The sequence below is a fragment of the Argopecten irradians genome, chromosome 4 (genome assembly GCF_041381155.1).
Source record: "Argopecten irradians isolate NY chromosome 4, Ai_NY, whole genome shotgun sequence".
In the NCBI taxonomy this organism is placed as follows: domain Eukaryota; kingdom Metazoa; phylum Mollusca; class Bivalvia; order Pectinida; family Pectinidae; genus Argopecten; species Argopecten irradians.
Genome location: NC_091137.1, coordinates 1,287,220 through 1,310,261, shown reverse-complemented (window position 1 = coordinate 1,310,261; position 23,042 = coordinate 1,287,220). Strand labels below are relative to the sequence as shown.

The window sequence follows — 23,042 nt, the reverse complement described above, 5'->3', positions numbered from 1 at the left end:
GTGTAGAAAGTTATACAACATGAACTAATAAACAACATTCCTTTCGAAAATACTTTAATTGCAGGCTAATTCAGAGTTATGGCTCGGTTTGAGTCTCTAGGTTTAACTGCAGTTATAATTATACACTGGTCGTCTTCAAACTACTTTTGACTCATGAGACATATCACTAAAGCATCCTTTCAAAAAAGAAAAGTTTAAGATGTTGCATGTCAATAGAGAAGATTACATTCTAGCTATACATACGGGCTTCAGCCGATACAAAGGAAGCAGAAAATCCGAGATTCTGTACAGAGGAATCTGTCACAAACTTAAGCCTCATCATATTCTGTGTAGTAGTTATCGGATCCGGAATCTGGTTTCCACAAAAATGTCCCAGAAGTGGGGAGGTTATAGTACTTCCATCTCTTACCTGTTAAATTCAAGTTTGTATTCATCAGACAGCGAGAATGGTTAAAAATGCTCGACCGCTGACAAATGTTTTTTTTTTCACTATCAAAAATAGGAGCAGACGATTTAGTACTTTTCATCAGTTACAAAAGTTACTAACTTTACACCATTACCACTATTGAAAAGTTTGAGCTTCTCATTTAACTTCAAGTTAAAATTACAAAAAATAATTATTTGCATCCCGAAAAAATTCCGTGGCAACTATATCCTATATGGAATGAGTACTGATGCGCATGGTATGACACATTGCTTACTTTATTCGTTTAAAGCGTAAGTATAGAAAAATAATTACGTGAAATTACGGATGCCTATGGTGCAAACGTGGTGTACATTGTCATTCACGTCATCAATTTCACGTGCAGTCGATGGACTTATAACCATTTCACGGTGAAAATGCCTATTTTGAGACTAGCTCCTCATCTATTCATTTTGAATATGTGGGAAAAATGATCACTCCCTACCTTGTGGTTATGACAACACAATCATAACCTGGAAATTTAACAACTCTTTATTATTTGAATCTGGATATATGGAAACGATTAAAACTTGTTTTGAGGTCAAGCTGCTGTACTGTTTACCTACATATAATTTTAATTCTCTTGAAAATATTTCTTACATTGATATACAGTTTTTAAATGATCAATTATTTCTGGAAACATTACTTATGGAAATAAGGGGTAGATCTATATCATATTCATCTTTTAGGAAAAAAACAAGCTAATCTACTTGGGGATAATCTTAAGACTTCCATAGAATTATTAGAGGCGGGAACTGATCCTGACCATGAACAACAAGATAGATTAAGAAAGGGTTTGGAAGCTGTACGTGTTAAAAGGTTAAGGGCAGTCTAATTAGATCAAGGGCAAAATGGATGGAGGAGGGTGAGAAACCAACATCATATTTCTTAAATTTAAAAAAACAGAAATTTCACTTCTAAGATCATACCTGAAAAACAAAAAGATAATAGAGACATTATTACTAAACAAGAGGAAGTCCTGTCTGAAGTAAGATTATTTTATGAAAAGCTTTATAAGTTTACACGGACTGAAAATTTTGACTTCGAATTACATTTATAAAATTATGATATTCCAAAATTAAGTAATATTGAGTCAGATAGCTTAGAGGGTAAGATAACTTTTGAGGAAGTGGGAAAAACTCTAAGAGGTGTGAAAAATAATAAGAGTCCGGGGTCAGATGGTTGCACTTTTTTTTGGAAATATTTGGGTAGTTTTGTTGTGCGCTCTTTAAATAATGGTTTTTAGTAGGTCAATGTTCAGTTACCCAAGGACATGGAATTATTGTGTGTATTCCCAAGGGAGATAAGCCATGCCACTTCTTAAAACACTTTGAAATATCACATATAAAATTGCTTCAGGGGTAATTTCACAAAGAATCAAATCAGTTTTATGTAAAATTATCAATGAAGATCAGACGGGCTTTTTGTCTGGTAAGTATATAGGTGAAAATATCCGCACAGTGTATGGTGTACGTTAAAGATTTTAATATTCCATGTATGTTGATGTTAGTCGAGTTCGAAAAGGCTTTTGACTCCGTTTCATGGAACCTTATTGATAAAGTTTGCAACTGTTTTAACTTTGGACAAGAAACTATTTAACAATAATGTATATGCTTCAATTAATCAATGGGGGAATTTATCGGAACGTATCAGTATTGAAAGAGGAGATCCAATAGCTCCTTACATTTTTATTATATGTGCAGAAGTGCTAGCTGCAAGAATTAGAAATAATAATTATATTAAAGGCATTGATGTAGATGATGTAGCCATTCTGAATGTGCAATTGCAGTTGACACTGGTTTGATACTAGATGGGTCGGAGAGGTTACTTAATAAGTCTTTATCGGAGTTGAATAACTATGCAAAAAATTCAGGTTTAAATATTAATACTAGTAAAACTCAAGTTTTATGGTTAGGGAGCTCTAAATACAGTGATGTAAAATATAGGCCAAATTTGAATTTACAGGGAGGGGGGGGGGGGGGCGCAGATTTCCTTTTTATGGGGTTGAATTTTCAGTCAATTTAGATCAGATACCAAAAGGTAATTTCGAGAAAAAATTGTAAAACTCAAGTCATTTCTTACTTCTTGGTAGAGGCGGAGAAAATCAATCTTATTAAATCTTTTTTGATCTCGCAACTTAATTATTTATTTATAACATTACCAAACCAACCAGAAAAAATATTTAGTTACAATGGTTTTATTATTTAACTTTTGTGGAATGGTTAATGTCATAAGATTTAATCAGATGTTATGATTCAAAATTATGCAGATGGTTGGCTTAAGATTATTGACTTGTATGCTTTCATTCATTCATTAAATTGTTCTGAAGATATGAGGCTAAATAGACAAGAGTGTATCCTCAAAACACCTCTTTAGTACAGCAATGGTATTAAAGTAAATAATTAATTCGTTTTTACTCCAACTGGTTTGGGTCAGGTATTATAATTTTAAACGATTTGATGAAAAATTCTGACAATCTTGCTTTTCTTTCTTTTGATGAATTATATAAATAATTTGGAATTAATTTTCTGCAATGCCATGGACTAATATTCTCAAGAAAGTGCTATTTAAGAAATCTCGAGTTAAAACCAGAGAAACTTTCATACCCTTTTATATTACAATTAGTATAAATTTTCTTTATAAGCAAAAAGGGTATGAAAGACTTCTACAGGTTTATCATTACTCCATCAACAACTCCTACAGGTACTAGAAAATGGAATTTGAGCATTTACTTTGATACAGAAATGTGGTTAAAAATTTATAACCTTCCTTTTAAGGTAAAAAAATTCAAATTGATAAGGTTTTAAATCAGAATTATTTATCATATCTTAGTTACTAATATTTTCCTTCATAAGACAGGAATAAATCCTTGTCTTATTCTTTATGTAATACAGAAAGGGAGACAATTATATATTGCTTATGGGAATGCAAAAAGATGCAAACTCTTCTTCATGATTATTAATTATCCCTTTTGCATATAATAAAGATTCATTTCTTTTTGGAATAGTTAAAAAAATGTAGCTCTGTTTACAATGGAATTTTGATAATTATGAAACATTACATATTTGAAACCAGATGTCTTAGCAACTCTTTAAATATAAATTATCTTATTAATGTAATTAAGGATGTCTTTTTTAGTTCAAAATATATGTTTATTAGTCAAAGTGACCATGTTAAAAGGCAATTTGAACAAGGTTGGAGGAAATGGAAACCTTTATTGGACATTTGAGTTTATAGCTTTACCCTAGTCTTTCAGTTAGTCTTTTATTACTGCTAACTTACTTAATTTTCTTTTTTATCTTTTGTTGTGTTTTATATAGCTAATCAGCGCAATGATTGTTCAGAAAGTCTTTTATTTATAATTATATCTTTAAACTATAATATAGTTGTATGTGTAACTGTACCTCCTCCTCCCTCTTCTTTCCTCTTCCTTCTTCTTTAGTGTGCCTGTCTGTCTGTCTGTATGAGTGTGTGTGTGTGTGTGTGTGTGTGTGTGAGGGTGTGTGTGTGTGTGTGTGTGTGTGTGTGTGTGTGTGTTTTAGAGAGTGAAAGGATGCATTTGTGGGCGTTATGGTTTGTTAATATATGTTTGTATGGATATATTTATATGTGCACATGTATTATGTTTTGGTGCTATCTATGTTCTTTTATGCTAATTATTTGTCTGTAATGCAATGCCACTGCCATGATGCTTTTGTATTGTATGTACACACATGTTTTGTATTATGTAAACATTGCTATAGTATGAATGCTTGAATACATGCAGAAATGTATGTATGTATGCATATGTATATGTGTATGCTTGTGTACACATGTGTTGTTAGAGTATTTCTGTATGCATGTATCTATGCATGCATGCGCGTATGCATGTATGTTTGCATGCTTGTATGTATGCTGTGTCATGTTAGTACAGATACATGCGTATCATGCAGGGTAACACCATGGCATGCTCTGTTATGCTTTATATATGATGTAACATAACGTACACCTTGATGTCTGAGTATTGTGAGTGAGTGCGTATGCAAGTGTTTGTGTGTTGGTGTCTTTTTATATATACTGTGTGATTCAAAATTAAAAAAAAAAACTTTTACAAAAGTTACTGACTATCAAATACTTCAACATAGAGTTGCAAGTGAAATGGTACATGACACAGACTTCATGCACTAATATAGGTAAATTAATGTATGTTCCAGTACTAAACCGGGATTTGATAATGAATTAGCTTTATAGGTAGGTCGAAGGTAAAAGTAAACATAATAGTAAGAGGGTAATGGTCGTCTAGTAAAGTCTTTACCTCCAGGTAGTCAAATGCGCATGATCCTCCTGTCGACCCTTCGACATCAAAAGCATTGAAGGTTAATGTTATGATATTGCCGTAGGGTTGGTTGATGGAATAGATACATTCCTTGCTGGCTGGGTATGCATTAGGGTAGTAAGGGGACTGTAGATCTCCTTGTAAAGCTGTATATACTCCACCACAGGCTGAAATATAGCACTATGATTGAATACACCAACATTAGCCTATGTATGTATTTGCTTAAAATGAATATAAATACATCTAAACATTATTGATTACTTATGTGAATATGTACTCCGTGTATATGATTCAGTAGTGTTACGTTAAAGTACATTTAATGTCCAGTCAAACCTGCCTCTGTATACAGACCACGTGCTTATAATAACGTTATTAAAGTCTCAAATGACCAATGTCAACATATTTTAATCTGAGTATGAAGATCTATTATTTACAAGACCTTTTTTCCTCGGTCCCCTGGGTAGTCTTTATAGACAGGTTTGACTGTACGTTCTGTCAACGATAAAATACTTAAGCGAGTTTTTCTTCTTTTTTTTTTGTGAAATGGTTTAGATAACATATATACGTTAACATTTTGTAGAGCACAGAAAAACACCAAATTAAAACGCACCAAATTGCAACCACTCTATTTTGAAACAAAAGTATTTACACCCAAATTTTGCGATTTCAAAATATCCCAATTTACCACAAACTTTAACATAATTTTGATATCACATAGTTCCATATAGGGCAAATTGATTTAGGGAGAACAAAGTAAACTTTCCTCCTGATGGACCACCAACATGTGATTTGGTAACCTACCTGTTGTCCATTCAGCTCGAAAGCCAGTATTACGTACAGATCCGTCTGTTCTGAATTCAATAAACATGACATTACCAGTAGATCTTAGAACAGATGGAATACTGGTACCACAATATCTACCAAACAGTGGGGCATTTTCATCATTTCCATCTCGCACCTAGAAAAAAAATAACCATTACTGTAATGGCTATTCCAGCGATGTTAACTCAAACAGAGTGACAGGAACACCTTCCACCCTCCACATCACTAACCCCTACATAGTTATAATAACAGATTCCCCCCTCCACATCACTTATCTCAACATAGTCATAATACAAGTAATATATCCCACCTCCATATCACTCATCTCTACTAGTCATAAGAACAGCTTCCTCCTCCACATCACCCACCTCTACATAGTTATATAAAGAACAGCCATCCTCCAAATCACGCATCTTTAAATAGTCAGATCAACATCTCCCCCTCCAAATCACCCACTTCTACTTGTCATAAGAACAGCTTCCCCCCTCAACATCACTAACCTATACGTAATCATACATAAGAACAGCTTCCCCCCTCCACATCACTAACCTTTACATAATCATTAGAACAGTTTCCCCCCTCCACATCACTAACCTTTACATAGTCATTAGAACAGTTTCCCCCCTCCACATCACTAACCCTTACATAGTTATCGGAAAGCTTCCCCCTTCCATATCACTCACCTATACACAGTCATAAGAACAGTTTCCCCCCTCCACATCACTCACTGCTACATAGTCATAATACATGTAATAGATCCCATCTCCATATCACTCATCTCTGCATAGTCATAATATATGTAATAGATCCCATCTCCATATCACTCACCTCTACATAGTCATAAGAACTGCTTCCTCTCTCAACATAATTCACTTCTACATAGTCATACAAACAGCTCCCCCTCCACATCTCTAACCTCTACATAGTCAAAAGAACAGCTCCCCCTCCACATCTCTAACCTCTACATAGTCAAAAGAACAGCTCCCCCTCCACATCTCTAACCTCTACATAGTCAAAAGAATAGCTCCCCCTCCACATCTCTAACCTCTACATAGTCAAAAGAACAGCTCCCCTCCACATCTCTAACCTCTAATATCAAGAACACTCTACATAGTCAAAAGAACAGCTCAGCTCCCCCTCCACTCCTACCCTACTAGTCAAGAACAGCTCCCCCTCCACATCTCTAACCTCTACATAGTCAAAAGAACAGCTCCCCCTCCACATCTCTAACCTCTACATAGTCAAAAGAACAGCTCCCCCCTCTCTATTACTCACCTGTACATAGTGAGTATATAGTCATAAGAACAGTTTCCCCCTCCACATTTCTCACCTATACATAGTCATAGGAACAACACACCTCTACATAGTCATAAGAATAGCTCCCCCCTCCACATCATTCATCTATACATAGTCATTGGAACAGCGTCCCCCTTTCCCCTTTACATCACTCACCTATGGATAGTCATAGGAACAGCGTTCCCCTTCCACATCACTCACCTATACATAGTCATAAGAACAGCGTTCCCCTTCCACATCACTCACCTATACATAGTCATAAGAACAGCGTTCCCCTTCCACATCACTCACCTATACATAGTCATAGGAACAGCGTTCCCCTTCCACATCACTCACCTATACATAGTCAGAGGAACAGCTTTCCCCCTCCACATCGTTCCCCTTCCACATCACTCACCTATACATAGTCATAAGAACAGCTTTCCCCTCCACATCACTCACCTATACATAGTCATAGGAACAGCGTTCCCCTTTTACATCACTCACCTATGGATAGTCATAGGAACAGCGTTCCCCTTCCACATCACTCACCTATACATAGTCATAGGAATAGCGTTCCCCTTCACCCACATCACTGACCTATACATAGTCATAAGAACAGCGTTCCCCTTCCACATCACTCACCTATACATAGTCATAAGAAAGCGTTCCCCTTCCACATCACTCACCTATACATAGTCATAGGAACAGCTTTCCCCTTCCACATCACTCACCTACTATACATAGTCATAGGAACAGCTTTCCCCTCCACATCACTCACCTATACATAGTCAGAGGAACAGCTTTCCCCCTCCACATCACTCACCTATACATAGTCATAAGAACAGCTTTCCCCTCCACATCACTCACCTATACATAGACATAGGAACAGCGTTCCCCTCCACATCACTCACCTATACATAGTCATAGGAACAGCGTTCCCATTCCACATCACTCACCTATACATAGTCAGAGGAACAGCTTTCCCCTCCACATCACTCACCTCTACATAGTCATGGGAATAGCTTCCCCCTCCCCATCATTCATCTATACATATTTATAGGAACAGCTTCCCCCTCCACATCACTCACCTCTACATAGTCAAAGGAACAGCTTCCCCCCTCCAGAGCCATATTAGTGAACGTTAAAGTAATTATATCCGCTGTAGGTACAGTTATAGTCCAGGCACAGTAACCGTTGTGATCATAATAGTCGGGGTAGTTAGGGGAGGTAAATGCGCCTGACTCTCCTGACAACTGTCCACCACATTGATCACCAGCTAAAATCACAAACTTCATTACATAAATATTTCATTTTTCTCCCTTATATCTGGTACTATATACAAATGTAAGTTTTCAATATTACAGCCTAACTATAAGTGACAATAGCGAAATATAATATTTCAAAATTTCCATCATGCTGAAGTCAAACTTTATCTCCTAAGCATATCACGTAGGGAACAAACTCATATTAATGGTAATGCAAATGTTATATGTAAATGTGTCTTACATTACAGAAGATATTAAAAGAAAGGTTCATGTGAAACTAAAGACACCAAAGTCGCCAGACTTACAACTACATCGTAGCTTCGTGAGGTAACCTACATCAAAATAACCTTGTAAGAGGTGGACCTAGATTACTTAGTTAGCAGGACAAGAAAAGTCATTATTTTAATTATAATTCAGCTTTGCTAGAAATACCTATGAAAGAATAGACTTTACCAGAAATAGCCACATAAGTTATGTGAAAGCCACGATCAGTCAATGAAGCATCAGAATGAAACTTTACAAATGCGCTGGGTCCAGTCGTGGACAGAGGTGGAGGCTGTGTACTGTTACAGAACCGTTGAAGAAGTTGCGATGTCGGGAAGGGACCATCTCGAATCTACATAAACACATAATGATCAGCTTTTAAGTTTCACATCCCGATTTAACACGTACATATAGGTCATATTTATAGACAGGTGGACGTTAAGGAGAGGTGATCGTTTAGACAGGTAATATTTATAGACAGGTGGACGTTAAGGAGAGGTGATCGTTTAGACAGGTAATATTTATAGACAGGTGGACGTTAAGGACAGGTGAGGGTTTTAAAAGGTGGTATTTATAAACAGGTGGACGTTAAGGAGAGGTGATCGTTTAGACAGGTAATATTTATAGACAGGTGGACATTAAGGAGAGGTGATCGTTTAGACAGGTAATATTTATAGACAGGTGGACGTTAAGGAGAGGTGATCGTTTAGACAGGTAATATTTATAGACAGGTGGACGTTAAGGACAGATGAGGGTTTTAAAAAGTGGTATTTATAAACAGGTGGACGTCAAAGAAAGATGAGGGTTTAAAAAGGTAATATTTATAGACAGGTGGACGTTAAGGACAGCTGAGGGTTTTAAAAAGTGGTATTTATAAACAGGTGGACGTCAAAGAAAGATGAGGGTTTTAAAAAGTAATATTTATAGACAGGTGGACGTTAAGGACAGATGAGGGTTTTAAGACAGGTAATATTTATAGACAGGTGTGATTTATATCGACAGTTGGTAAAAGTAGACATGTGGTAGGTATTAATTGGTGATTATATAAAAGGTAATATTATAAACAGGTGGACGTATAAGGAGAGGTGATCGTTTAAGACAGGTAATATTTATAGACAGGTGGACGTTAAGGAGAGGTGAGGTCGTTAGACAGGTAATATTTATAGACAGGTGGTACGTTAAGGACAGATGAGGTTGTTTAGAAAGGTATATTTATAGACAGGTGGACGTTAAGGACAGGTGAGGGTTTAAACATAGGTATGTTTATAGACAGGTTGGACGTTATAGGACAGATGAGGTGGTTTAAAACAGGTGGTATGTATATAGGACAGGTGTAGTTATAGACAGGTGGGGTTTTAAAAATTTGGTATTTATAGACAGGTGGTACGTCAAAGAAGATGGAGGGTTTAAAAAGTAATATTTATAGACAGGTGGACGATATAGACATGTGAGGTATGTATAGGCAGGTTGTAGGTATAGACAGGTGGTATTATATACACAGATTGGTATGTATAGGCAGGTTGTAGGTATAGACAGGTGGTAGATATACATATATGATAGGTAATATGTATAGACAGGTGATATATATATATAACAGGTAGGTAGACAGGTGGTAGATATAGACATTTGGTATGTATAGGCAGGTTGTAGGTATAGACAGGTGGTATATATACATATTTGGTATGTATAGGCAGGTTGTAGGTATAGACAGGTGGTAATATAGACATTTGGTATGTATAGACAGTTATAGGTGCAGACAGGTGGTATATATAGACATTTTGGTATGTATAGGCAGGTTGTAGGTATAGACAGGTGGTATATATACATATTTGGTATGTATAGGCAGGTTGTAGGTATAGACAGGTGGTATATATACATATTTGGTATGTATAGGCAGGTTGTAGGTATAGATATATACATATTGGTATGTATAGACAGGTTATAGGTAGACAGGTGGTAGATATAGACATTTGGTATGTATAGGCAGGTTGTAGGTATAGACAGGTGGTATATATACATATTTGGTATGTATAGACAGGGTTATAGGTGCAGACAGGTGGTAGATATAGACATTTGGTATGTATAGGCAGGTTGTAGGTATAGACAGGTGGTATATATACATATTTGGTATGTATAGACAGGTTATAGGTATAGACAGGTGGTAGATATAGACATTTGGTATGTATAGGCAGGTTGTAGGTATAGACAGGTGGTATATACATATTTGGTATACAGACATTTGGTATGTATAGGCAGGTTGTAGGTATAGACAGGTTTATATATACATATTGTATAGGTTATAGACAGGTGGTAGATATAGACATATTTGGTATGTATAGGCAGGTTGTAGGTATAGACAGGTGGGTATATATACATATTTGGTATGTATAGACAGGTTATAGGTGCAGACAGGTGGTAGATATAGACATTTTGGTATGTATAGGCAGGTTGTAGGTATAGACAGGTGGTATATATACATATTTGGTATGTATAGACAGGTTATAGGTGCAGACAGGTGGTAGATATAGACATTTGGTATGTATAGGCAGGTTGTAGGTATAGACAGGTGGTATATATACATATTTGGTATGTATAGACAGGTTATAGGTGCAGACAGGTTATAGGTAAAGACATGTTGGTAGATATAGACATTTGGTATGTATAGGCAGGTTGTAGGTATAGACAGGTGGTATATATACATATTTGGTATGTATAGGCAGGTTGTAGGTATAGACAGGTGGTACATATTTGGTATGTATAGACAGGTTATAGGTGCAGACAGGGTGGTAGATATAGACATTTGGTATGTATAGGCAGGTTGTAGGTATAGACAGGTGGTATATATACATATTTGGTATGTATAGGCAGGTTGTAGGTATAGACAGGTGGTAGATATAGACATTTGGTATGTATAGGCAGGTTATAGGTGCAGACAGGTGGTATATATACAAGGCAGGTTGTAGGTATAGACAGGTGGTATATATAGACATTTGGTATGTATAGGCAGGTTATAGGTGCAGACAGGTGGTAGATATAGACATTTGGTATGTATAGACAGGTTATAGGTATAGACAGGTGGTATATATACATATTTGGTATGTATAGGCAGGTTATAGGTGCAGACAGGTGGTAGATATAGACATTTGGTATGTAATAGGCAGGTTGTAGGTATAGACAGGTGGTATATATACATATTTGGTATGTATAGACAGGTTATAGGTGCAGACAGGTGGTAGATATAGACATTTGGTATGTATAGGCAGGTTGTAGGTATAGACAGGTGGTATATATACATATTTGGTATGTATAGACAGGTTATAGGTGCAGACAGGTGGTAGATATAGACATTTGGTATGTATAGGCAGGTTTTAGGCAGGTTGTAGGTATAGACAGGTGGTATATATACATATTTGGTATGTATAGGCAGGTTGTAGGTATAGACAGGTGGTATATATACATATTTGGTATGTATAGACAGGTTATAGGTGCAGACAGGTGGTAGATATAGACATTTGGTATGTATAGGCAGGTTGTAGGTATAGACAGGTGGTATATATACATATTTGGTATGTATAGACAGGTTATAGGTGCAGACAGGTTATAGGTAAAGACATGTGGTAGATATAGACATTTGGTATGTATAGGCAGGTTGTAGGTATAGACAGGTGGTATATATACATATTTGGTATGTATAGGCAGGTTGTAGGTATAGACAGGTTATAGGTGCAGACAGGTTTAGGTAAGACAGGTGGTAGATATAGACATTTGGTATGTATAGGCAGGTTGTAGGTATAGACAGGTGGTATATATACATATTTGGTATGTATAGGCAGGTTGTAGGTATAGACAGGTTATAGGTGCAGACAGGTGGTAGATATAGACATTTGGTATGTATAGGCAGGTTGTAGGTATAGACAGGTGGTATATATACATATTTGGTATGTATAGACAGGTTATAGGTGCAGACAGGTGGTAGATATACATATTTGGTATGTATAGGCAGGTTGTAGGTATAGACAGGTGGTATATATACATATTTGGTATGTATAGACAGGTTATAGGTATAGACAGGTGGTAGATATAGACATTTGGTATGTATAGGCAGGTTGTAGGTATAGACAGGTGGTATATATACATATTTGGTATGTATAGACAGGTTATAGGTGCAGACAGGTGGTAGATATAGACATTTGGTATGTATAGGCAGGTTGTAGGTATAGACAGGTGGTATATATACATATTTGGTATGTATAGACAGGTTATAGGTGCAGACAGGTTATAGGTAAAGACATGTGGTAGATATAGACATTTGGTATGTATAGGCAGGTTGTAGGTATAGACAGGTGGTATATATACATATTTGGTATGTATAGACAGGTTATAGGTGCAGACAGGTGGTAGATATAGACATTTGGTATGTATAGGCAGGTTGTAGGTATAGACAGGTGGTATATATACATATTTGGTATGTATAGACAGGTTATAGGTGCAGACAGGTGGTAGATATAGACATTTGGTATGTATAGGCAGGTTGTAGGTATAGACAGGTGGTATATATACATATTTGGTATGTATAGACAGGTTATAGGTGCAGACAGGTGGTAGATATAGACATTTGGTATGTATAGGCAGGTTGTAGGTATAGACAGGTGGTATATATACATATTTGGTATGTATAGACAGGTTATAGGTGCAGACAGGTGGTAGATATAGACATTTGGTATGTATAGGCAGGTTGTAGGTATAGACAGGTGGTATATATACATATTTGGTATGTATAGACAGGTTATAGGTGCAGACAGGTGGTATGATATAGGACATATTTGGTATATGTATAGGCAGGTTGTAGGTATAGACAGGTGGTATATATACATATTTGGTATGTATAGGCAGGTTATAAGGTATAGACAGGTTATAGGTGCAGACAGGTGGTATATATACATATTTGGTATGTATAGGCAGGTTGTAGGTATAGACAGGTGGTATATATACATATTTGGTATGTATAGATGTATAGACAGGTTGTAGTAGGTGGTATATAGATATTTGGTATGTATAGGCAGGTTGTAGGTATAGACAGGTGGTATATATACATATTTGGTATGTATAGACAGGTTGTAGGTATAGACAGGTGGTAGATATACATATTTGGTATGTATAGGCAGGTTGTAGGTATAGACAGGTGGTATATATACATATTTGGTATGTATAGGCAGGTTGTAGGTATAGACAGGTGGTATATATACATATTTGGTATGTATAGGCAGGTTGTAGGTATAGACAGGTGGTATATATACATATTTGGTATGTATAGACAGGTTATAGGTGCAGACAGGTTAGATATAGTATTGTATGTAGCAGGTGTAGGTATAGACAGGTGGTATAATATTGGTATGTATAGGGTAGGTATAACAGGTGTAGGTATAGACAGGTATAGGTATAAGACAGGTGGTATAATATACATATAGGTATGTATAGGCAGGTTGTAGGTATAGACAGGTGGTATATATACATATTTGGTATGTATAGGCAGGTGTAGGTATAGACAGGTGTAGGTATAGACAGGTGGTAGATATAGACATGTGGTATGATATAGACAGGTGTAGGTATAGACAGGTGGTATATATACATATTTGGTATGTATAGGCAGGTTGTAGGTATAGACAGGTGGTATATATACATTTGGTAGTATAGGCAGGTGTAGGTATAGACAGGTGGTAGTATATACATATTGGTATAAGTATAGACAGGTTGTAGGTATAGACAGGTGGTATATATATACATATTTGGTATGTATAGCAGGCAGTTGTAGGTATAGACAGGTGGTAGATATAGACATGTGGTAGGTATAAACAGGTGATAGGTATAGAAGGTAATAGGTATAAACAGGCGATAAGTATAGATAGGTGATACATATAGATATATAGTAGGTAAAGACATGTGGTAGGTATGGACATGTGGTAGGTATAAACGGGTGGTAGGTATAGACAGGTGGTAGATATAGACAGGTGGTAGATATAGACAGGTGGTAGATATAGACAGGCAGTAGGTATAGACATTTGGTATGTATAGGCAGGTGGTATGTATAGACAGGTAATAGGTATAGACTGGTGGTAGGTATGGACAGGCGATAAGAAAAGACAGGTGGTAGATATACAAAAATGGTAAATATGGACAGGTGGTAGGTATGGACAGGTGGTAGATATAGAAAGGTGGTAGGTATGGACAGGTGGTATTTATAGAAAGGTGTTAGGTATTGACAGGTGTTGTAGTTATAGAAAGGTGGTAGGTATGGACAGGTGATAGGTATATATGGACAGGTGATAGTATGGACAATCTGTAAATAAAGACAGGAGGTAGATATAGAAAGGTGGTAAGTATAGAAAGGTGGAAGATATGAACAGGTGGTACGTATGGACAGATGGTAGCTATAGACAGGTGGTAGGTATGGACATGTGGTCGACATAGAAAGGTAGTAAGTATTGACAGGTGATAGATATAGACAGGTGGTAGACATGTGGTACAGTTATAAACAGATGTTTTATAGTATTCCCGCTTGTACTGAGCGAATCCTTAAATCATTACATGATTAATCATCATTGAATCGCTTAACGACAATAATAAAAACAAATGAAATGCAATATATTTGACAAAGATATTTTATTTTTGTGCCTTTGGATGAACTGACCAATTTTACTACTAAAAGTGTATTTACCTCTAAATAGTCGTAGCTACAGTTGGGATGCGATTCTAAGGCCAAGGTAGCAAATGTAAACATGATATTGTTTCCTGGAGGTACAGAGACTTCCCACGAGCACGTCCGGTCATGTGGGTAAGTTCCTGGATATCCCGGACTGTTAATGGAGCCATGGTTCTGACCAGCCAGTCGACCACCACAAACTTATCATAAACAAATGAAATAGGTAATTAAGGTTCTGACCAGCCAGTCGACCAACACAAACTTAACATAAACACATAAAATAGGTAATTAAACACGACAATGAAAGCTAGGATATCTTCTCTGCGTTTCCCTCTTCTTTTGAATAAAATAGATTTGTCTACTTAGCAAATGACGTCAATAATTTTGACGCATATGGACGTTTCTGTGATAATGGGTCGATGAAAAAGCTAGAAAGAAACTATTTCCTTTTTATCTACTACGTATGGGAGAAAAGTGAACAGGGATAACCTAACCCTCGTAAAGATTAATACCGTCGACCAATCGGCAAGCCTCGGGTTAACAGCCAAAATCTTTCACTCTGGTTGAGATATCCCTGTTCATTTGACAGAGCCATGTGAATTTCTAATTAAATTAATCCTCATATGAAAGAGTATTTGATGCCCTTCCCCGCCCCACAGTGTTTGTTTCACTTACTGGGAGGTGACGATGTCCAGGTAGCTGAGAATCCTGTGGCTGACACGGAGACATCAGTATAAAACCATAGATACATCTGGTGTTGGGTTGTATTAATTGGTTGACCGTTGTTAGGGAGAGTAGTCCCACAATATCTGCCTAAGGCATAGGAGGCAGCTGTAGGACCATCATTGATCTGTAAAAAGTCATACCCACATGTGGCATGGGCTTCCACATTGAAGGAGGTGAAAGTAAGGCTAATAATCTGAAACAACAAAATGGACAAATTTCTGTAACAAAAGGTCAATGGGCCTTAACGGTCATCTTACTATTATATTGACAAGCACACACTAAGCAGTAGTGACTAACTATTAAAGCAATGGAAGGAACTCCTTACTTGAAGCTGTTTCTCATATTTTTGATGATTTTGACCTTAAGTTAATCAAAATCATTCATTTTAACAAACTTAGTAGTCTTTCATTCTAGCATGCTAAAGGCTCAATATATCTCTAGGCATCATTGTTGCTAAACAAACGATATTTAGCCCATTTGACGCGTGTGGCTTTGGAGGAATGATTTAGCCTATATTTCATTTCAGAATATTTTATTGTAGTATTACAATTGGGAATGGGCAACAGGCTATGCCTATATTAGCCCTCTCCCCGGTAGCTACATGAATAACAGTACAATACATAAAATCCATCAATAGTTTGGTTTGGTTTGGTTTATTTATTTTTACGTCCTATTAACAGCCAGGGTCATATAAGGACGTGCCAGGTTTGTTGGTGGGGGAAAGCCGGAGTACCCGGAGAAAAACCACCGACCAGCGGTCAGTACCTGGCAACTGCCCCACATGGGATTCGAACCCGCATCCCAGAGGTGGAGGGCTTGTGGTAATATGTCGGGACATCTTAACCACTCGGCCACCGCGGCCCCTTAATCAATAGAAATAGCATCTCGTTAACAGAAATTACAAGTAATTTAGGAGAATCTCATAAGCTTAAAATAAAGCATAAGAAATTATTGTCAGATAAGTATCACATTTTTTTTTACAATATGTTAAAGATGCTCCACCACCAACAAGGAATAAATGAATATCATCATTTGAGCAATAATTAGCATTTAATCATGTTAATATATATCTATTGAAGTAATTTACAATACATTTGGTGAGTGTGTTCCATATAGGGCACAGTGGCATGGACATTTCTCGGGATGTAACAAATTATTTCATATTTTTATTTAGAAGTAGAAAAGAAGTTAAGACTTTCTGTACAAAACCTCAATTCGTTTGCTCATGTATTTGATGGAGAGAAAATAGCATTCGTTGTTGGAAAAGCATATTTAATAAATGTTCACGATATCTTAATGAATAGAATTAAATGTTCTCAGTGTCAATGACATCTCATACAAAACGTCTGGTATCTCTAATGTATTCATGTACAATTTTCAATAGTTTATCATTTGAATTAAAATAATGGCGATTATATCCATAGAGGTAAGTGTCGATAGAATGAGGAATGTTGATATCTAGTGCAAGAATAGAATTACACAAGCGAGTTCTTTGATTATTATAGAGAGGGCAATAAAGGAAATTATGATAGGAATCTTCAATTGGAAAACCACACAGGCAGGCAGGACTGTCGGTTAAATGAGAGTTAAATAAATCAGAGTTTAGATTACTAGTGGAATTTCTTAATTGGCACAATGTAATATTTGTTTGCCTCTCGCCAGAATATTTAAATGCTTCCGAACATATTGGAAAATTATCGGTAATACCAGATTGTAAACATTCCTTTTTTATTGCACGTATGGATGACATAGAGGGAAACGGACAGGACGGAGAGTTCAATTCTGACATTAAAGACGGAAAAAAACTATTATTGTATATTTGAGTTCTGGAGGTTGGAATATTAAACAATCTAGTATGGCGAAAAGTATAGGCAGTACTGGTGTTAATGAATGGTTGTAGTCGGTCTTTTATATGGTTGGGACAGTTATTGTTGTTGAAGATATTATAAAAAGTGATATTTTGATGAAGATGTCTTCTCTTAATGAGAGGTACAATACCAATTTCATTATATAATATATTATGACTAGTCCCCTTTCTTAAACCTGTAATTATACGTATTGCTTCAAGCTGGATTGACTCCAAGAGGTAACATTCTGCCTGGGTACAATTTGACCACACGATACTAGCATATTCAAGAATAGGTCGGATAAAAGAAGTATATATAGTTGTTAAAGACTTTCTATCTATTTTGTATTTTAACATTCTGACTATATTTATCTTTTTATATGGTTTTTCATAAATGAAATTGACCTGATTCGACCAATTAGCCATAGAATTAAAGAAGAGACCAAGATGTTTGTGGTTAGTTACATTCACTATTGTACGGTTATTAAAGACTAGGTCAGGATGTAAAGCCTGGGAGTCAGTCCGCCTTGAAAATAGAAGAGCTACTGTTTTATCTGGATTAAAAGCAATTCCCCAAGCGTTTGCCCACAAAGTGATTTTTCTAAGATCAGAATTTAAGATATTTGCAGATTCATGTCCGTCTCCCTCTATAAGTGTATATAATGATGTGTCATCAGCAAATAGTTTTACGTTAGAATTTAAATTTTCACTAATATCATTTATGTATAAAAGAAAGAGATAGGGACCTAACACTGAACCTTGTGGTCCACCTGCCTGAATGGCTTTCCAAGAAGATCTGAACCCATCAACGACCATTCTCTGCATCCTATTACCTAAGTACGATGAAAACCACTTAATCATGTTTCCGCTAATACCATATTTTTTTAATTTATATATAAGACCATCATGACAAACGCGGTCAAATGCTTTACTAATATCACAGAAAACCATTCTTACTTCTTTACCCTTATCCATATGTTTAACAATTGTATCATATATATTCAATAATTGAAAAGTAGTTGAATCTTTAGGTAAAAACCCAGATTGATTTTTGGAAATGATATTATTCTCTGAAAATAAAGAAGTATAATAATCGTTAAAAGATTCAGCTTTATCAATAGGATGTAATTTTAACTCCCCATTTACGACCAATGGGGCATCAGTTTCATTTTTTGATTTTAAATTCATAACTGATTTGGCGATACGCCACCATTTACCAGGAGGGATAGACTTATCAACTAAGGATGATTGGAGTTTACAAAGGTACTTTTCTTTTGCCTCTCGGATAGAAGAAATTACTTGGTTTCGAATGGTTCTAAACTTGTTCCAAGAGGCAGGGGTATTGGTTAATTTAGCTTTAGAATGCTGACGATTTCTCTGTCGTATTTTTACGCTAATGCTTTCGTCATCCAAATTTTATCATTGGGCCTAATAGTTACAGTTTTTTTGGGAACATATTGGTCAATAGCTGAAAGAATTGTATCAGTGAGAATATCATTCATGTTATTAACATCACCTTGTAAGCGTTCATTCCAATCGATAGAATTAAGAAAGTTGTAAGACCCATCATAGTCTGTGTTATTAAAGTATAAAAGAGTTTTTTTTAAAGCATGCTTCTTCAGAGATTTGAAATTTAGCTCCGAAGTTATTGGATAGTGATCACTACAGGACGGACTATGCACTAAGGTATTAGAAACAAGATTAGTATTATTAGTTATGATAACATCTATTAATTTTGAAGACAAAGAAGTAATTCTAGTGGGTTCCGAGACGGTATTTTCTAATCCATATTTTAATAGAATTCTATGAAAGTGAGAATTTGGATTGAGATTAATCATATCTTGATTTATATCGCCCACTAGTATAACGTCTCTTTGTAAATCAACTACATTGTTGAGATTATCGTCAAGAATATCCCAATAATTCACTAATGAGTTAGGGGGCCTATAGATACATCCAATTAGAATAGACTTGTTATTAGTAGATATTTCAGTCCAAATGAGTTAGAGATTGTTCGACTCAAGGTCCGGTCTGCGTTTAATGTTAATGTTATTTTTAGCATAAATAAGCACACCACCCCCATTATTATCGCGATCTTTCCTAAACATATTGTCAAAACTTTCCAAGGAAATATTACAATCAGGTATAGAATCATGCAAATGTGTTTCAGATATACAGAGTATATCATAATCTGAGAATTCTGCTTCCAGAGTGTCAAGTTTATTACGTAAAGAGCAAATGTTGATGTGGCATAAAGATAAGTTTTCTAACTGAGTATTGTATTGTGGACCGGGATTCGGGTGAATATCACCACAAATAGATAAAATTTGATATTTGAATAGTTGGAAATTGATATTTTTGAAAAAGGACAGATATACACCAGAGAACCAGTCTGATAAAAAGTCAATCACTGTTCCTACCCTATCTGAGCAATATAATTTATCAACCATTATCAAAAATCATCATAGTAAATAAGAGATGTAATTGTGGAGGAAGTAAAACATGAGTGATAATTACATAAACCTTAAGATATGGAGACTTATCTTGGCTATATTTGAGGATTAGATAGTATGTATGACTGTTCATATTCTGAGATACATGTTGATAATTTGAAGCTAAATATTTTAACAAAAAAGATATTAGAAAATAAATCATTAAGCAAAACGCTTCAAACTCTTCCGTTGTTGACATTCTAAATCCATATTTTTTTTATATTCTGCACACCTTATTTATATTCTGAACAGAAGAGTAAAGAATAGCATATTCTTTGGCAAGTTATACCAATTACCTCCCTTGGTAGTGATAGAAAAGAAAATAATAAAAAAATGAAATAAAAAATAAAGACCGAAAAACAATCGTGATATAATATGAAAATAAACACGAGTAAGAAAAATGATTTGGAATAGTATTTGCCAACTACACAGTAGTCTTACTATTCAGTGTATGTATACATGCAACGAGCCTTGAGAAAAGGGGTTAGGATGTAATGTACAATTGTTTTGTATGTTACAATTTCATCCATATTTCCAAATAAAATACAACTACATTCCGTACAGATATACTTATACAAAAACCAATGCACATTCCGGAATATGTGACCATACAGGAGTGTAAATTTGAGCCACGCCGATCATTTTAGTCCTATTCCGCACGTGTTACTACTAAATTTACCTGTAAGAGTGCACGTGACCATACGATCTCATCGACATTGGCACACATAGGCTTACAAAATAATACATAAAACATCCATCGCATTTATGTGTACTCGCGCGCGTGTCCACATATGTATTCAGAGATTACGATCGGAACACATGCGGAAAAGTCATCAGTGAATAAACCTTTTTCAAACCGAACTACGCCTATACAGTCACATAACAATACATATTATGTTCATTATTTTGTATAAGTTTATATAAATACATGTGAAGGCGGACTTTTAAATGAATTAATAGATATTTATTCATAGTACAACGCACTCAAACATGTACATATTGCATAAACACTAATTCAAACACTAGTGTACATCCCATATTATATTACCATATAAGGTTGTTAATCTGGTTTTTAGTCCCATTTCGTATGTGTTACTAATACATTTAGCTGTAGAGGTGCACGTGACTATTCGATATCATTGACACCCAAAGGCCTACAAGAATACGACAAAAACATTCCCTGCATGTGTGTGTGCGCGCGCGTGTCCATATTTATATATCGGTGATATACGATCAGAACACATGCGGAAAGGGAATAAAACCATTTTCAATGTAAATTCTACTTACATCGTCACATAATATTCACTTCATATACAATGTACATATATTCGTTATTTGCACAAGCATATATATATACGTGTGTAGATGGGATTTTAAATGAAAAAAAAATGTATATGACCAGATATTGTGGATTTTACTTAAAGTTTTCTTCCACTTCATCATATTTATATGTATTATATTCTTCCCATCATGGGTATGGATATGTATTTTATTACAACATGTCTTTACCTATACATACGAAGTCAGTAATAATTAGGATAAATCGCAGTGTTTACTGGATTACCAATATGCATACATTTCTTATTGAAATTAAACTTAATCAAAATTAATGTATTTTTTCAGAATTCGTTTTCGGAAATATTTTGTACAAATGTATATATTTCGGATTAAAGCATTTCAACAATAAAACGATTTCTATCATTTTTCAACTAATTATTTATATTTTATTGTCGTTTGTTTATCATGTCAACAAAGGGGAATTCCTTCATGTACACTAGCTTGTATTTGGACCGTTCATGTACTGGCATTTCTCGTCTGGACTTCAGGTGCTCAGCTCGACGTTTACTGACGGACGGGGGGGGACATCGGGGACTACACTGATGCCACTTCCACGGGGAAGTTTGTAGGCTGCCTCAAGTATTTCGTCACGGTCGAATAGACTGCTGAGTCTTATGATGATGTTATTCTTACCGTCCGATCCTCCAGGAAGTCGATGAACGGCCGTTAACAGTAATTGGTTAGCACTTTCGCGAGTATAACCAAGCGAGTCAACTAGAAATTTGCGTACGATCTTCTCCGTAGCTTGCGGTACTTCCTTCAGGGGTCCCGGTACCCCTCTAATGACTAGGTTCCACTTACGGGTCCACATATCAAGTTTTATCCTGCTATTTTCCTCTTCAGTTATTTTTTCTGTTAATTTTGATTCTAGATTAGGGAGAGTTTTTTCGTGTAGCTCACTGATAGCTGAGTTGTTGTTGTCGGCAAAGGTTTCCAAACATGAAACCGATTTGGTTAAGGCACCTATTTGGGTCTGTACCGATGAGACCTGTACATGTAATCACAGGGACTTGTAACGTAGGTTGTGAGAAAGTCTGCTGTGTATACATGTGTACTATATACTATATAAAAGGACAAGGGAACCAACGGCTCGCTTGGAAGAGGTACACCTGCCTCTACAAAAGTCGCCCGTATTCCGTCAAACATTGATAAATATGTACATATTTAATACCAATATATTCTTAAATAAATTTTCGACATGGAAAACACAACTTCAAACACGAAATAATATATTAACATACCTTTATTTCACTATGAACGTGGAAAATGCAGTCAGATATCACCGATGTCGTTTTGCCTGTCCACTGAAATTTAGGTTAAACAGAAGAAGCCGTTTGAATGAAAAGTTTTACGCACGGCGCACGGTGCACGACGCAAGGTGCACAGCGCACGGTGGACAACGACGGACGGAACATGCTGATTACAGGTCCTCCTGACCCTTCGAGTAAGACGACCTTTTAAAAAGTCAAACATCGTAGTCTACCACATTTAAAGAGAATATACTGAACTCAGAAACTTAGCAAGAAAGCATTG

General features: G+C 35.9%; 1 protein-coding gene across 1 annotated transcript in view; it reads right to left on the bottom strand.

Moving 5' to 3' along the window:
• The window catches only part of LOC138322026 (cubilin-like), a 157,923-nt gene that overhangs the window by 116,931 nt on the left and 17,950 nt on the right, over positions 1-23,042 (bottom strand). The window contains exons 7-13 of the mRNA XM_069266083.1: positions 15,783-16,026; positions 15,123-15,307; positions 8,597-8,759; positions 7,967-8,154; positions 5,580-5,736; positions 4,758-4,945; positions 244-409 (exon numbers count right to left, since the gene is read on the bottom strand). Of these exons, the coding sequence (XP_069122184.1) occupies positions 244-409; positions 4,758-4,945; positions 5,580-5,736; positions 7,967-8,154; positions 8,597-8,759; positions 15,123-15,307; positions 15,783-16,026 (1,291 nt within the window). The remainder of the gene's footprint in view (positions 1-243; positions 410-4,757; positions 4,946-5,579; positions 5,737-7,966; positions 8,155-8,596; positions 8,760-15,122; positions 15,308-15,782; positions 16,027-23,042) is intronic.